General features: G+C 53.5%; 1 protein-coding gene across 1 annotated transcript in view; it reads right to left on the bottom strand.

Annotated features, from left to right (window-relative positions):
• Window positions 1–16,016, bottom strand: part of LOC106570400 (CUB and sushi domain-containing protein 3-like) — a 725,317-nt gene that overhangs the window by 569,262 nt on the left and 140,039 nt on the right. The window contains 1 exon segment of the mRNA XM_014142665.2: window positions 8,899–9,011. Coding sequence (XP_013998140.1) covers window positions 8,899–9,011 — 113 coding nt within the window.

Raw genomic sequence — 16,016 nt, 5'->3', positions numbered from 1 at the left:
TGGCAGAGGAGGGGCTGAGGAGAGGAGGGTGGCAGAGGAGAGGAGGGTGGCAGAGGAGGGGCAGAGGAGAGGAGGGTGGCAGAGGAGGTGGCAGAGGAGGGGGTAGAGGAGAGGAGGGTTGCAGAGGAGAGGAGGGTGGCAGAGGAGGGGTAGAGGACAGGAGGGTGGCAGAGGAGGGGCAGAGGAGGGGCAGAGGAGAGGAGGGTTTTAGAGGAGAGGAGGGTGGCAGAGGAGGTGGCAGAGGAGGGGCAGAGGAGAGGAGGGTTGCAGAGGAGAGGAGGGTGGCAGAGGAGGGGTAGAGGACAGGAGGGTGGCAGAGGAGGGGCAGAGGACAGGAGGGTGGCAGAGGAGGGGCAGAGGAGAGGAGGGTGGCAGAGGCGGGGCAGAGGAGAGGAGGGTGACAGAGGAGGGGCAGAGGACAGGAGGGTGACAGAGGAGGGGCAGAGGACAGGAGGGTGGCAGAGGAGGGGCAGAGGAGAGGAGGGTAGCAGAGGAGGGGCAGAGGAGAGGAGGGTGACAGAGGTGGGGCAGAGGGTGGCAGAGGAGGGGCAAAGGAGAGGAGGGTGGCAGAGGAGGGGCAGAGGACAGGAGGGTGGCAGAGGAGGGGCAGAGGAGAGGAGGGTGGCAGAGGTGGGGCAGAGGGTGGCAGAGGAGGGGCAGAGGAGAGGAGGTGGCAGAGGAGGGGCAGAGGAGAGGAGGGTGACAGAGGAGGCGCAGAGGAGAGGAGGGTGGCAGAGGAGGGGCAGAGGAGAGGAGGGTGACAGAGGGGGGCAGAGGAGAGGAGGGTGGCAGAGGAGAGCAAGAGGAGAGGAGGGTGGCAGAGGAGGGGCAGAGGAGAGGAGGGGGTGGCAGAGGGGGGGCAGAGGAGAGGAGGGTGACAGAGGAGGGGCAGAGGAGAGGAGGGTGGCAGAGGAGGGGCAGAGGAGAGGAGGGTGGCAGAGGAGGGGCAGAGGAAAGGAGGGTGGCAGAGGAGGGGCAGAGGAGAGGAGGGTGACAGAGGTGGGGCAGAGGGTGGCAGAGGAGGGGCAGAGGGGAGGATGTGACAGAGGAGGGGTAGAGGAGAGGAGGGTGGGTGGCAGAGGAGAGGAAGTGGCCGAGGAGGGGCAGAGGAGAGGAAGTGGCAGAGGAAGGGCAGAGGGGACGAGAGTGGCAGAGGAGGGGCAGACGAGAGTAGGTTGGCATAGGAGGGGCAGAGGAAAGGAGGGTGGCAGAGGAGGGGCAGAGGAGGGGCAGAGGAGAGAGGGGTGGGAGGGGGTGGTAGAGGAGGGGCAGATGAGAGGAGGGTGGCAGAGGAGGGGCAGAGGAGAGGAGGGTGACAGAGGAGGGGCAGAGGAGAGGAGGTTGACAGAGGAGGGGCAGAGGACAGGAGGGTGGCAGAGGAGGGGCAGAGGAGAGGAGGGTGGCAGAGGAGGGGCAGAGGAGAGGAGGGTGACAGAGGAGGGGCAGAGGACAGGAGGGTGACAGAGGAGGGGCAGAGAAGAGGAGGGTGACAGAGGAGGTGCAGAGGACAGGAGGGTGGCAGAGGAGGGGCAGAGGAGAGGAGGGTAGCAGAGGAGGGGCAGAGGAGAGGAGGGTAACAGAGGTGGGGCAGAGGGTGGCAGAGGAGGGGCAAAGGAGAGGAGGGTGGCAGAGGAGGGGCAGAGGAGAGGAGGGTGACAGAGGAGGGGCAGAGGACAGGAGGGTGGCAGAGGAGGGGCAGAGGAGAGGAGGGTGGCAGAGGTGGGGCAGAGGGTGGCAGAGGAGGGTAGAGGAGAGGAGGAGGCAGAGGAGGGGTAGAGGAGAGGAGGGTGGCAGAGGAGAGGAAGTGGCAGAGGAGGGGCAGAGGAGAGGAAGTGGCAGAGGAAGGGCAGAGGGGATGAGAGTGGCAGAGGAGGGGCAGACGAGAGGAGGGTGGCAGAGGAGGGGCAGAGGAGAGGAGGGTGACAGAAGTGGGGCAGGGGGTGGCAGAGGAGGGTAGAGGAGAGGAGGGTGGCAGAGGCGAGGAAGTGGCCTTGGAGGGGCAGAGGAGAGGAAGTGGCAGAGGAAGGGCAGAGGAAAGGAGGGTGGCAGAGGAGGGGCAGAGGAGAGAGGGGTGGGAGGGGGGTGGCAGAGGAGGGGCAGATGAGAGGAGGGTGGCAGAGGAGGGGCAGAGGAGAGGAGAGTGACAGAGGAGGGGCAGAGGAGAGGAGAGTGACAGAGGAGGGGCAGAGGGGAGGAGAGTGACAGAGGAGCGGCAGAGGAGAGGAGAGTGACAGAGGAGGGGCAGAGGGGAGGAGGGTGGCAGAGGAGGGGCAGAGGAGAGGAGGGTGGCAGAGGAAGGGCAGAGAAGAGGAGGGTGACAGAGGAGGGGCAGAGGAGGTGGCAGAGGAGGTGGCAGAGGAGGGGCAGAGGAGAGGAGGTGGCAGAGGAGGTGGCAGAGGAGGGGCAGAGGAGAGGAGGTGGCAGGAGGAGGGGCAGAGGAGAGGAGGGTGGCAGAGGAGGAGTAGAGGAGAGGAGGGTGGCAGAGGAGAGGAGGGTGGCAGAGGAGGAGTAGAGGAAAGGCGGTTGGCAGAGGAGGGGCAGAGGAGAGGAGGGTGACAGAGGTGGGGCAGAGGGTGGAAGAGGAGGGGTAGAGGAGAGGAGGGTGGCAGAGGAGGGGCAGAGGAGAGGAGGTGGCAGAGGAGGGGCAGAGGGAGAGGAAGTGGCAGAGGAAGGGCAGAGGAAAGGAGGGTGGCAGAGGAGGGGCAGAGGAGGGGCAGAGGAGAGAGGGGTGGGAGGGGTGGTAGAGGAGGGGCAGATGAGAGGAGGGTGGCAGAGGAGGGGCAGAGGAGAGGAGGGTGACAGAGGAGGGGCAGAGGAGAGGAGGGTGACAGAGGAGGGGCAGAGACCGGAGGGTGGCAGAGGAGGGGCAGAGGAGAGGAGGGTGGCAGAGGAGGGGCAGAGGAGAGGAGGGTGGCAAAGGAGGGGCAGAGGAGAGGAGGGTGACAGAGGAGGGGCAGAGGGGAGGAGGTGCCAGAGGAGGGGCAGAGGAGAGGAGGGTGACAGAGGAGGGGCAGAGGAGGTGGCAGAGGAGGGGCAGAGGAGAGGAGGGTGGCAGAGGAGGGGGTAGAGGAGAGGAGGGTGGCAGAGGAGGGGCAGAGGAGAGGAGGTGGAAGAGGAGGGGCAGAGGAGAGGAGGGTGACAGAGGTGGGACAGAGGATGGCAGAGGAGGGGAGGGTGGCAGAGGAGGGGCAGAGGAGAGGAGGGTGGTAGAGGAGGGGCAGAGGAGAGGGGGTGGGAGAGGAGGGGCAGAGGAGAGGAAGTGGCAGAGGAGGGGCTGAGGAGAGGAGGGTGGCAGAGGAGAGGAGGGTGGCAGAGGAGGGGCAGAGGAGAGGAGGGTGGCAGAGGAGGTGGCAGAGGAGGGGTAGAGGAGAGGAGGGTTGCAGAGGAGAGGAGGGTGGCAGAGGAGGGGCAGAGGAGGGGCAGAGGAGAGGAGGGTTGCAGAGGAGAGGAGGGTGGCAGAGGAGGTGGCAGAGGAGGGGCAGAGGAGAGGAGGGTTGCAGAGGAGAGGAGGGTGGCAGAGGAGGGGTAGAGGACAGGAGGGTGGCAGAGGAGGGGCAGAGGACAGGAGGGTGGCAGAGGAGGGGCAGAGGAGAGGAGGGTGGCAGAGGAGGGGCAGAGGAGAGGAGGGTGACAGAGGAGGGGCAGAGGACAGGAGGGTGACAGAGGAGGGGCAGAGGACAGGAGGGTGGCAGAGGAGGGGCAGAGGAGAGGAGGGTAGCAGAGGAGGGGCAGAGGAGAGGAGGGTGACAGAGGTGGGGCAGAGGGTGGCAGAGGAGGGGCAAAGGAGAGGAGGGTGGCAGAGGAGGGGCAGAGGACAGGAGGGTGGCAGAGGAGGGGCAGAGGAGAGGAGGGTGGCAGAGGTGGGGCAGAGGGTGGCAGAGGAGGGGCAGAGGAGAGAAGGTGGCAGAGGAGGGGCAGAGGAGAGGAGGGTGACAGAGGAGGCGCAGAGGAGAGGAGGGTGGCAGAGGAGGGGCAGAGGAGAGGAGGGTGACAGAGGGGGGGCAGAGGAGAGGAGGGTGGCAGAGGAGAGCAAGAGGAGAGGAGGGTGGCAGAGGAGGGGCAGAGGAGAGGAGGGTGGCAGAGGGGGGGGCAGAGGAGAGGAGGGTGACAGAGGAGGGGCAGAGGAGAGGAGGGTAGCAGAGGAGGGGCAGAGGAGAGGAGGGTGACAGAGGTGGGGCAGAGGGTGGCAGAGGAGGGGCAAAGGAGAGGAGGGTGGCAGAGGAGGGGCAGAGGAGAGGAGGGTGGCAGAGGAGGGGCAGAGGAGAGGAGGGTGGCAGAGGAGGGGCAGAGGAGAGGAGGGTGACAGAGGAGGGGCAGAGGACAGGAGGGTGGCAGAGGAGGGGCAGAGGAGAGGAGGGTGGCAGAGGAGGGGCAGAGGAGAGGAGGGTGGCAGAGGAGGGGCAGAGGAGAGGAGGGTGGCAGAGGTGGGGCAGAGGGTGGCAGAGGAGGGGTAGAGGAGAGGAGGAGGCAGAGGAGGGGTAGAGGAGAGGAGGGTGGCAGAGGAGAGGAAGTGGCAGAGGAGGGGCAGAGGAGAGGAAGTGGCAGAGGAAGGGCAGAGGGGATGAGAGTGGCAGAGGAGGGGCAGACGAGAGGAGGGTGGCAGAGGAGGGGCAGAGGAGAGGAGGTGGCAGAGGAGGGGCAGAGGAGAGGAGGGTGACAGAAGTGGGGCAGGGGGGTGGCAGAGGAGGGGTAGAGGAGAGGAGGGTGGCAGAGGCGAGGAAGTGGCCTTGGAGGGGCAGAGGAGAGGAAGTGGCAGAGGAAGGGCAGAGGAAAGGAGGGTGGCAGAGGAGGGGCAGAGGAGAGAGGGGTGGGAGGGGGGTGGCAGAGGAGGGGCAGATGAGAGGAGGGGTGGCAGAGGAGGGGGCAGAGGAGAGGAGAGTGACAGAGGAGCGGCAGAGGAGAGGAGAGTGACAGAGGAGGGGCAGAGGGGAGGAGGGTGGCAGAGGAGGGGCAGAGGAGAGGAGGGTGGCAGAGGAAGGGCAGAGAAGAGGAGGGTGACAGAGGAGGGGCAGAGGAGGTGGCAGAGGAGGTGGCAGAGGAGGGGCAGAGGAGAGGAGGTGGCAGAGGAGGTGGCAGAGGAGGGGCAGAGGAGAGGAGGTGGCAGGAGGAGGGGCAGAGGAGAGGAGGGTGGCAGAGGAGGAGTAGAGGAGAGGAGGGTGGCAGAGGAGAGGAGGGTGGCAGAGGAGGAGTAGAGGAAAGGCGGTTGGCAGAGGAGGGGCAGGGGAGAGGAGGGTGACAGAGGTGGGGCAGAGGGTGGCAGAGGAGGGGTAGAGGAGAGGAGGGTGGCAGAGGAGGGGCAGAGGAGAGGAGGTGGCAGAGGAGGGGCAGAGGAGAGGAAGTGGCAGAGGAAGGGCAGAGGAGAGAGGGGTGGGAGGGGGTGGCAGAGGAGGGGCAGATGAGAGGAGGGTGGCAGAGGAGGGGCAGATGAGAGGAGGGTGGCAGAGGAGGGGCAGAGGAGAGGAGAGTGACAGAGGAGCGGCAGAGGAGAGGAGAGTGACAGACGAGGGGCAGAGGGGAGGAGGGTTGCAGAGGAGGGGCAGAGGAGAGGAGGGTGACAGAGGAGGGGCAGAGGAGGTGGCAGAGGAGGTGGCAGAGGAGGGGCAGAGGAGAGGAGGTGGCAGAGGAGGTGGCAGAGGAGGGGCAGAGGAGAGGAGGTGGCAGGAGGAGGGGCAGAGGAGAGGAGGGTGGCAGAGGAGGGGTAGAGGAGAGGAGGGTGGCAGAGGAGAGGAGGGTGGCAGCGGAGGGGCAGAGGAGAGGAGGGTGACAGAGGTGGGGCAGAGGGTGGCAGAGGAGGGGTAGAGGAGAGGAGGGTGGCAGAGGAGGGGCAGAGGAGAGGAGGTGGCAGAGGAGGGGCAGAGGAGAGGAGGGTGACAGAGGTGGGGCAGAGGAGAGGAGGGTGGCAGAGGAGGGGCAGAGGAGAGGAGGTGGCAGAGGAGGGGCAGAGGAGAGGAGGGTGACAGAGGAGGGGTAGAGGAGAGGAGATGGCAGAGGAGGGGCAGAGGAGAGGAGGGTGGCAGAGGAGGGGCAGAGGAGAGGATCAGAGGAGAGGAGGGTGGCAGAGGGGACGAGAGTGGCAGAGGAGGGGCAGACGAGAGAGGGGTGGGAGGGGGTGGCAGAGGAGGGGCAGAGGAGAGGAGGGTGACAGAGGAGGGGCAGAGGAGAGGAGGGTGACAGAGGAGGGGCAGAGGAGAGGAGGTTGACAGAGGAGGGGCAGAGGGGAGGAGGGTAGCAGAGGAGGGGCAGAGGAGAGGAGGGTGGCAGAGGAAGGGCAGAGGAGAGGAGGTGGCAGAGGAGGGGCAGAGGAGAGGAGGGTGACATAGGTGGGGCAGAGGGTGGCAGAGGAGGGGAGGGTGGCAGAGGAGGGGTAGAGGAGAGGAGGGTGGCAGAGGAGGGTGGCAGAGGAGGGGCAGAGGAGAGGAGGGTGACAGAGGAGGGGCAGAGGAGAGGAGGGTGGCAGAGGAAGGGCAGAGGAGAGGAGGTGGCAGAGGAGGGTGGCAGAGGAGGGGCAGAGGGGAGGAGGGTAGCAGAGGAGGGGCAGAGGAGAGGAGGGTGGCAGAGGAAGGGCAGAGGAGAGGAGGTGGCAGAGGAGGGGCAGAGGAGAGGAGGGTGACAGAGGTGGGGCAGAGGGTGGCAGAGGAGGGGAGGGTGGCAGAGGAGGGGTAGAGGAGAGGAGGGTGGCAGAGGAGGGTGGCAGAGGAGGGGCAGAGGAGAGGAGGGTGACAGAGGTGGGGCAGAGGGTGGCAGAGGAGGGGTATAGAAGAGGAGGGTGGCAGAGGAGGGGCAGAGGAGAGGGGGTGGCAGAGGAGGGGCAGAGGAGAGGAAGTGGCAGAGGAGGGGTAGAGGAGAGGAGGGTGGCAGAGGAGGGGCAGAGGAGAGGAGGGTGGCAGAGGAGGGGCAGAGGAGAGGCGGTGGCAGAGGAGCGGCAGAGGAGAGGAGGGTGTCAGAGTAGAGGAGGGTGGCAGAGGAGGGGTAGAGGAGAGGAGGGTGGCAGAGGTGGGGCAGAGGAGAGGAGGTGGCGTGAGGTGGGGCAGAGGAGAGGAGGGTGGCAGACGAGGGGTAGAGGAGAGGAGGGTGGCAGAGGTGGGGCAGAGGAGAGGTGGTGGGAGGGGGGTGGCAGAGGAGGTGCAGATGAGAGGAGGGTGGCAGAGGAGGGGCAGAGGAGAGAGGGTGGGAGGGGGGTGGCAGAGGAGGGGCAGATGAGAGGAGGGTGGCAGAGGAGGGGCAGAGGAGAGGAGGGTGGCAGAGGAGGGGCAGAGGAGAGGAGGTGGCAGAGGAGGGGCAGAGGAGAGGAGGTGGCAGAGGAGGGGCAGAGGAGAGGAGGGTGGCAGAGAAGGGGTAGAGGAAAGGCGGGTGGCAGAGGAGGGGCAGAGGAGAGGAGGGTGACAGAGGTGGGGCAGAGGGTGGCAGAGGAGGGGTAGAGGAGAGGAGGGTGGCAGAGGGTGGCAGAGGAGAGGAGGGTGGCAGAGGAGGGGCAGAGGAGAGGAGGGTGGCAGAGGTGGGGCAGAGGAGAGGAGGGTGGCAGAGGAGGGGCAGAGGAGAGGAGGGTGGCAGAGGTGGGGCAGAGGAGAGGAGGGTGGCAGAGGAGGGGCAGAGGAGAGGAGGGTGGCAGAGGAGGGGCAGAGGAGAGGAGGTGGCAGAGGAGGGGCAGAGGAGAGGAGGGTAACAGAGGTGGGGCAGAGGGTGGCAGAGGAGAGGAGGGTGGCAGAGGAGGGGCAGAGGAGAGGAGGGTGACAGAGGTGGGGCAGAGGAAAGGGGCAGAGGAGAGGAGGGTGGCAGAGGTGGGGCAGAGTGTGGCATAGGAGGGGAGGGTAGCAGAGGAGGAGCAGAGGAGAGGAGGGTGACAGAGGTGGGGCAGAGTGTGGCAGAGGAGGGGGAGAGGAGGGTGGCAGAGGAGGAGCAGAGGAGAGGAGGTGGCAGAGGAGGGGCAGAGGGGAGAAGAGTGGCAGAGGAGGGGCAGACGAGAGGAGGGTGGCAGAGGAGAGGACTGGAGGGTAGAGGATGGGTAGAGGGGTAGGAGGTTCTGTCTGAAGACTGCAGGGCTACACAGTTAGTTAGTCAGCTGACAGAGGAGAAATAGGATGGTCCATCATGGGGGTAAAGCGGGGAAGGCAAGACATTTGACCGCAAATATGATTGACGTTGTGTTTGTGTGTGAGTTGTGTTTGTTCTTCCTTAGCCTTGGACGAGGGTTTGGGGTGGGCTAGTCTACTTGGCATAGTCGTGGATTCTTGGAAATGCTAGATGTTTGTGCTTCCTTTATGCCAAGTTTCATGACACAGATGATAATACAGTTACAGTTCTTAAAAGATGACTTGAACCATTCACCTACTGTGTGTAATAAACATGCAGATGATGTTTTAAGCATGTGTGCCTTTCTGTAGATGCTTTGATGCCATACATGGACAATATGTCTGTCTGGCCTCAGGGGCAGTTCAGTAGGCCTATACAGTGTGTGGTTTTGATTAGATCTGGTTTGATGTGGACTGATGAGGTCCTTAGAGAACAGCAGGTCTATAACTGTGTGTGTTTTTGATTAGATCTGGTTTGATGTGGACTGATGAGGTCCTTAGAGAACAGCAGGTCTATAACTGTGTGTGTTTTTGATTAGATCTGGTTTGATGTGGACTGATGAGGTCCTTAGAGAACAGCAGGTATATAACTGTGTGTGTTTTTGATTAGATCTGGTTTGATGTGGACTGATGAGGTCCTTAGAGAACAGCAGGTCTATAACTGTGTGTGTTTTTGATTAGATCTGGTTTGATGTGGACTGATGAGGTCCTTAGAAAACAGCAGGTCTAACAGTGGGGTAAAGCTCTTTAATGAAATAAAATACAAATTCAAACTCCCAGAGAGATCAGAGCATAGAAGAAGAATATAAGGAGAAGAGAAGAGCCTTACCTTCATAATATAATTTAAAGCCGTGAGCGCTCACAGCGAAGTCACTGGTAAGACGCAGGGAGAAGACGGACCCCGTGCTCGTGACTGGTGGTGGCATTGAGAAGCCTGTTAACCTATGGCGAGAGAGGAGATGACAAACAAATCAGAATGATCTGACAATCATACATTACACCAATCAGAATGATTTGGAGATGCCATTAACCAATAGCACGCAGACACCAGTCAGAATAACCAATAAGATACTATTAATCAATAACATACACCAATCAGAATGACCTGGAGATCAACATAAAATACCAGTACTACCCTGACAGGTCTCACCAACCAGTCAGCCTAATGTTGTGTCATTCAGCTAAAGCAGCTTTATGGAGTTACAGTACATTAAACACTGGAGCCAGCAGCAGAGTACTGAGTGGTGGAGTTACATTAAACACTGGAGCCAGCAGCAGAGCACTGAGTGGTGGAGTTACATTAAACACTGGAGCCAGCAGCAGAGCACTGAGTGGTGGAGTTAGATTAAACACTGGAGCCAGCAGCAGAGCACTGAGTGGTGGAGTTAGATTAAACACTGGAGCCAGTAGCAGAGTACTGAGTGGTGGAGTTACATTAAACACTGGAGCCAGCAGCAGAGTACTGAGTGGTGGAGTTACATTAAACACTGGAGCCAGCAGCAGAGCACTGAGTGGTGGAGTTACATTAAACACTGGAGCCAGCAGCAGAGCACTGAGTGGTGGAGTTACATTAAACACTGGAGCCAGCAGCAGAGCACTGAGTGGTGGAGTTACATTAAACACTGGAGCCAGCAGCAGAGCACTGAGTGGTGGAGTTACATTAAACACTGGAGCCAGCAGCAGAGCACTGAGTGGTGGAGTTACATTAAACACTGGAGCCAGCAGCAGAGCACTGAGTGGTGGAGTTACAATTAACACTTGGAGCCAGTAGCAGAGTACTGAGTGGTGGAGTTACATTAAACACTGGAGCCAGCAGCACAGTACTGCGAGGTGAATGGATAACCTTTAAATGTGTAGGGAGAACAGATCGATTCTACGGCCCCATTTCAAAGTAAAGATCATTATAACATTTCAAATGTACATGGGCTCAGGCTTATTTATGGGCTACACTAGCTCTGCTTGGAAGGCTATTAACATTTCACTAAAGTGATTTCTCCTCCAAAAAGCCATACTGTGAAGAGAGGTGAGAGAAATATACACATCAATAGAGGCCAGAATTAGACATAAAAAGTGCTGAATATTTAAACACTCTGAAAATGACAGTGTAGAGATGTGTGCTTCAAACCACGTCGTCGGAGCCATGTTACATAATTCCTATTGGTTATGCTAATAGACATGTAAGTGAAATATTTATAAAAACTTTTGCATAACCACCCCAGGAGATCACAGAGTATCCCTGTAGTATGATTAACCTTTCAACTTGTCATCGGCTTCAAAGAACTTGAGAGAGAATAGAATAAAGTGAATACCTTCCCTTCCACATGGCTTTAACAAATCATCTCTCTTAGGGTTTCTCTCCACACTCCATTGGCCCACAATGGGATAACCAAGGACATACAGTATTTTCAATCTAATGCATACAGATAGATGTAGGATCTTAATTTGAGCCAGTTTGCTACAGCTGGAAAATAATCCTGGAGCAAGCGGAAATGTAGATTATCATGTGGATAATAATTAATGGACATTTTTTGTAGGGGTTGATACGTTTTTAGGGAAAATCTAGTCTGACATTTTAAATTGGAAATGACAAACTTTAGCAACCTTTTTAAACCTTGACTACACTACAAGTTTTTATTTCCTGCCGTGCAGGAAAATTCTCAGCAACAAAAGAGTGATCAAATTAAAATCCTACATCTGTATGAACATACATATTTCAGAGATGTTATTTGCCAATCTCTTTGATCGTCTGATGGCCACAGGGTCATTACAAATACATGTTCCACTTTTACGTGTACTGTATTTGATAGTAGAATCTCAATAAGACTATCAAGCAAGAAGCAGAAAGACAATGTATTGTGAGTGAAGTGACAAGCTTTCCTCTATAATTGGACAAAGTCACCAATTACAAGTGAGTTGTGAAGGTGGACAAAAAAACACCTGGATGTCTTCTTTCCCCATCTTCCTCTCTTTTCTACTCCTCCAATCTTTTTTTCCACCCTCTTCCTCCCTATTCTACTCTGCTCCTTCTCATCTCCTCACACTTCTCCTTTTTTCATTCACTCCATTTTCATGGTCCTCCTTACACACACCCCTCTCCCCTAGCGGTGGCCTCCCCTGCTGGTGCTTTCAGTGCATTTCACATCAGCTATCTGGCTTTGATCGCATTCCAGTTCCACTACATTGCAGAAGGGCATCAGATAGCTACAGTGCCTTCAGAAAGTATTCATACCCCTTGACTTATTCCACATTTTGTTGTGTTATAGCCTGAATTCAAAATGTGTTAAATATGTTTTTCTCACCCAACTACACACAATACCCCATAATGACAAACTGAAAACATGTTTTTAGAAGAAATGACTTCAAATGTATTGAAAATGATACACAGAAATATCTAATTTACATAAGTATTCACACCTCTGAGTCAATACATGTTAGATTCACCTTTGGCAGTGATTACGGTTGTGAGTCTTTCTGGGTAAGTCTCTAAGAGCTTTGCACACCTGGATTGTACAATAATCTGTCAAGTTTGTTGTTGATCATTGCTCGACTGACATTTTCAAGTCTTGCCATAGATTTTCAAGCAGATTTAGGTTGTCTTGGTAAGCAACTCCAGTGTATATTTGGCCTAGTGTTTAAGGTTATTGTCCTGCTGAAAGGTGAATTTGTCTCCCAGTGTCTTTTTATCATAAAAAAACTCCCTAGTCTTTGCCAATGACAAGCATACCCATAACATGATGCAGCCACTACCATGCTTGAAAATATGAAGAGTGGTACTTAGTGATGTGATGTGTTGGATTTGCCCCAAACATAACGCTTTGTATTCAGGACATAAAGTTCACTTCTTTGCCACATTTTTTGCAGTTTTACTTTAGTGTCTTATTGCAAACAGGATGCATATTTTGGAATGTTTGTATTTTCACTCTGTCATTTAGGTTAATATTGTGGATGTTGTGGATGTTAATGTTGTTGATCCATCCTCAGTTTTCTCCTATCACAGGCATTAAACTCTGTAACAATTGGCCTCATCGTGAAATCCCTGAGCGGTTTCCTTCCTCTCCGGAAACTGAGTTAGGAAGGACACCTGTGTCTTTGTTGTGACTGGGTGTATTGATATTAAATGTGTGCTTTTTTTATTTTATCTTTTAATCTACCAACAGGTGCCCTTCTTTGCGAGGCATTGGAAAACTTCCCTGGTCTTCGTGGTTGAATCTGTGTTTGAAATTCACTGCTAGACTGGGGGTCCTTACATGTATGTGTGGGGTACAAAGATGAGGTAGTCGTTCAAAAATCATGTTACACTATTATTTGCACACAGAGTCCCATGTAACTTATATGTGACTTGTTAAGCAAGTTTTTATTCATGAATTTATTTAGTATTCAAACAGTTTTCATTTCAGCTTTTTTAAATAATTTGTAAAAAACAAAACAAAACCAAAAAAAACCTCCACTTCGACGTTATGGGGTACTGTATTGTGTTTAGGCCAGTGACACAACATCAAAATGTAATCCATCTTAAATCCAGGCTGTAACACAACAAAATGTGGACAATGTCAAGGGGTGTAAATACTTTCTGAAAGCACTGTATATCATATGATGTAGTTAGCTGGTGTCTTAAATACCTGTCCAGGAGCTGTGAGATCCGGCATGTGTCTGAAATGTAGTCAGCCTGAAACACAGCCTTTGACTAGGTTCACCTCTTCAATATGTGACTCATTTCAGGAAACGAGCCGTATGTCACATGTCACTACTTCACAGGAGCAGTATTTGAACGTAAACATACATTTTTTGTGTTTTTGGTAGAAATGCCATCTTGAACATGTGAACTTTCATGTGCTTTAATAACAAACTTGTATTCCTTCCATAAATACGAATAAAATTGTTACAATTACGAGCCTAGTTGCTTTAGCCATGGAAAAAGCAGGAACCTTCCCACTTGCCATGCTTGGCTGAAATAATGTATGGGAGATGAGTTTGGATTGTCTGCCATGAAGTGCGTTTCTTTCTATAACGTGAGCTGTTCAGTATGTGTTGACAGTCCTTTCTACTGCACTGTTTTTGAAAGATATAACATTAGCCAAAAGTTTTGCTAATTTTCTCAACAACATTGATGCCCAGAATTTAGCCGGGGCTATCGACAGATCAGTAGGAAAAACTGATGGGCTACTTTCTGCACACGCGACGGTCAGTGTTAACCAGAGTGACTTGACACAAAGCTGGCCACACAAGATGTAGCTACAAACAAAACGGAGTTAAATGGTTCCAGTCTGCCGTGAAGCGTTCATCCATGTATGCGGGTAAGTGTCTTACTACATTTTCCATATAGAAGTTTCTAATTTTGTCAAAGCGTCATTTTTATTGCAAGTTAAAGCTTACTGTTAGTTAGCTAGCAAATTTTAGCTTGCTAGTTATAGCCTAATGTTAGCTAGTTAACATTGAACCTAGTTTGAACCATGTCTAAACAAAAGATTCCACTTCGGCCGGATTATTACATGACGCATCAAATTAGCAGGTGTGTCTGGGGATGACTTCGGCCATCAATTGTATTTCATGAACATGTGTACATGTCTAGGCAATAGTGACCCATCCACTTAGCTATGTGGCTGGGGGTGGTAATAGCATTTCCTTCACATGACCCATGAATTTAGACAAGTGTGTCGGGTATAGTTAGGTAACGCACTTTTGTACATCGTGCTGTAATGTACAATTAACCTTATTTTAGCGTCCCCCCCAAAAATACTTACAGGTCAACTGTAGTATGAATACCATTGTGAAGCACAATTTCTCACCTTTCCAGCAAAATAAATGACGAGACCTTCATGCTGCCCGTCTCTGCATGATTGAAGAAGGCAATGAGCACCGTTGTGTTCTTTTTAAAAATTGCGGGTGGGGAAGCGAAACCTACTGCGTGATATCTTTATATTTCTTATTCTTATCCGTATTCATTTAAACTGCATTGTTGGTTAGAGGCTAGTAAGTCAGCATTTCACTGTAAGGTCTACACCTGGTGTATTCGGCGCATGTGACTAAAACAATTTGATTTGATTTGATAGGGAAAGAGGGGGGATAAGCCGTGTGGGGAAACTGCATTTTCACCCGATCTGTCCAACTTATCACCTCTAAAATGTAAATAAAACAATATAAATACTTTATATAATGTGTCATTACATACCTATTTGAAGGCTCGTGTTGAATTTGAGTCGGGTTTTTAGGGCGGCGTTAAAGTTATCTACAGAAGTAAACAGCGTCTATCGCGGCTTTTGAGAGTCATGATAGCTTGCGGTGATGATGCAAAAAATGTATGCATTCAGTTCTACAATTGACCTGTCCCTGTCCCTTTCTTGTTTTTAATCTGTGAGAGAAGCGCTACACCTGGTGGAGAGAGGCTGTACGACACAGGAGTTGCATTATGCGTGCTGTAAGTTACGTCATGACACATCACAATTTAACGTACAGCGTCAGAGGGGTCTGTTTTTTCAACTTTTCTCCAATACTATCAGGCTTTTTCCCATGTCAATCAATGCTTGAATAGAAACGTAGTTTCATTTCCCAGATTTTGATGCCACCACAGTCGCTACAGTCTCATTAGTTTTCATTGCAGCCTCATTTGAATGCTGTGGTTGCGCAAATTTGTACGGAATGGGGTTAGTCAACAGTAAGCGTCATCTAATAACAATAAAATATTTTAAAAATATTTTTATCTGGACACTTTTTGTTTTTGATATTGCTACTATGCAAGTACTATCACTGTACCATTTACACCATCTGTATCCTGATCATGTCACAAATAAACTTTTTGGGATATAGCGTGTGTTTACCACATGGCCTCACACATGTGAATCCTTAAAGAGATGGATGGGACTAAGGCTTAAGAGGGTGTGAATGATGCTGAATGGGTGTAGACAAAGAAAAGCTCTCCAGTAGGTGTACCAAAACATTCAAGGGCCATTTTCTCAAAAGTGGGGTTACAAGTTTATCAACTTTCAAAGCGGAATTACTTTCCCATTGTTCCTCAACTGCAGTGAAGGATATACCATTTTCTAACTCTGCTTGTATCCAATGTAAAAAAAACACAATTTCAAATTGTGCTACATAAGACCGAATCGAGGCGGTCGGTCACATATGGCCATTTACAATGTACAGCATTTATTAAAACCCATTACAACAATTCAAATTGACCTCAGCCAAGCTGAACAGGTCAATGACCATTATGCTAATTACAATAACTACTAGAAACAAGCTTGCTGTATTATGTGGACCAAAGCAGAGTCCTTAGCAGGACTAATCATTGTTGTTTTGGGTTTATACAGTATAGTTTATTGGTACACTGAGTTGGTACACTGAGTTCCAGGGACTGTTTGTGGATTACTTCTGCTTGGGAGGACACACACACAGCTTCCTTCAATGAGAGTCTGCATGCGTATCCCCTTGGGGTCATGGAGGCCTTTCTTAACTGCTGTGCAAGTTGGAACGAATACATCTCCCCTCTGTGCCTTCAGCGCCCAACAGCCAGAACCATACTGTTCATATTGCTCTACAAGTCCATGCTGTCTCTTCCTAGTGGAACTAGGTTCAAATTGGTTAGACAAGGGGCCTTGGCAGGGTACATGAGGCCTCCTCTCCCCCCATCTTATTAACCCCAGTTACCCATAAGCTCAAGCTGTATGCTTTTATATTTAAAAGCCACCTTGCTGACACATCATAGTAACAGCTTTCTCAAGATTTAAAACCAAAGGTTATATTTAAAATGCTTAATTAAGGATCCACCCCTTTTTTTTAAATTTTTGCCTAAAATGACATACCCAAATCTAACTGTCTGTAGCTCAGGACCTGAAGCAAGGGTATGCATATTCTATTTGAAAGGAAACCCTTTGAATGTTGTGGAAATGTGAAATTAATGTAGGAGAATATAACACATATCTGGTAAAAGATAACACAAAGAAAAAAACA

This window comes from Salmo salar, chromosome ssa14 (genome assembly GCF_905237065.1).
Source record: "Salmo salar chromosome ssa14, Ssal_v3.1, whole genome shotgun sequence".
NCBI lineage: Eukaryota > Metazoa > Chordata > Actinopteri > Salmoniformes > Salmonidae > Salmo > Salmo salar.
The sequence above is the reverse complement of the archived record's forward strand: the minus strand, read 5'-3'. Positions and strand labels throughout refer to the sequence as shown.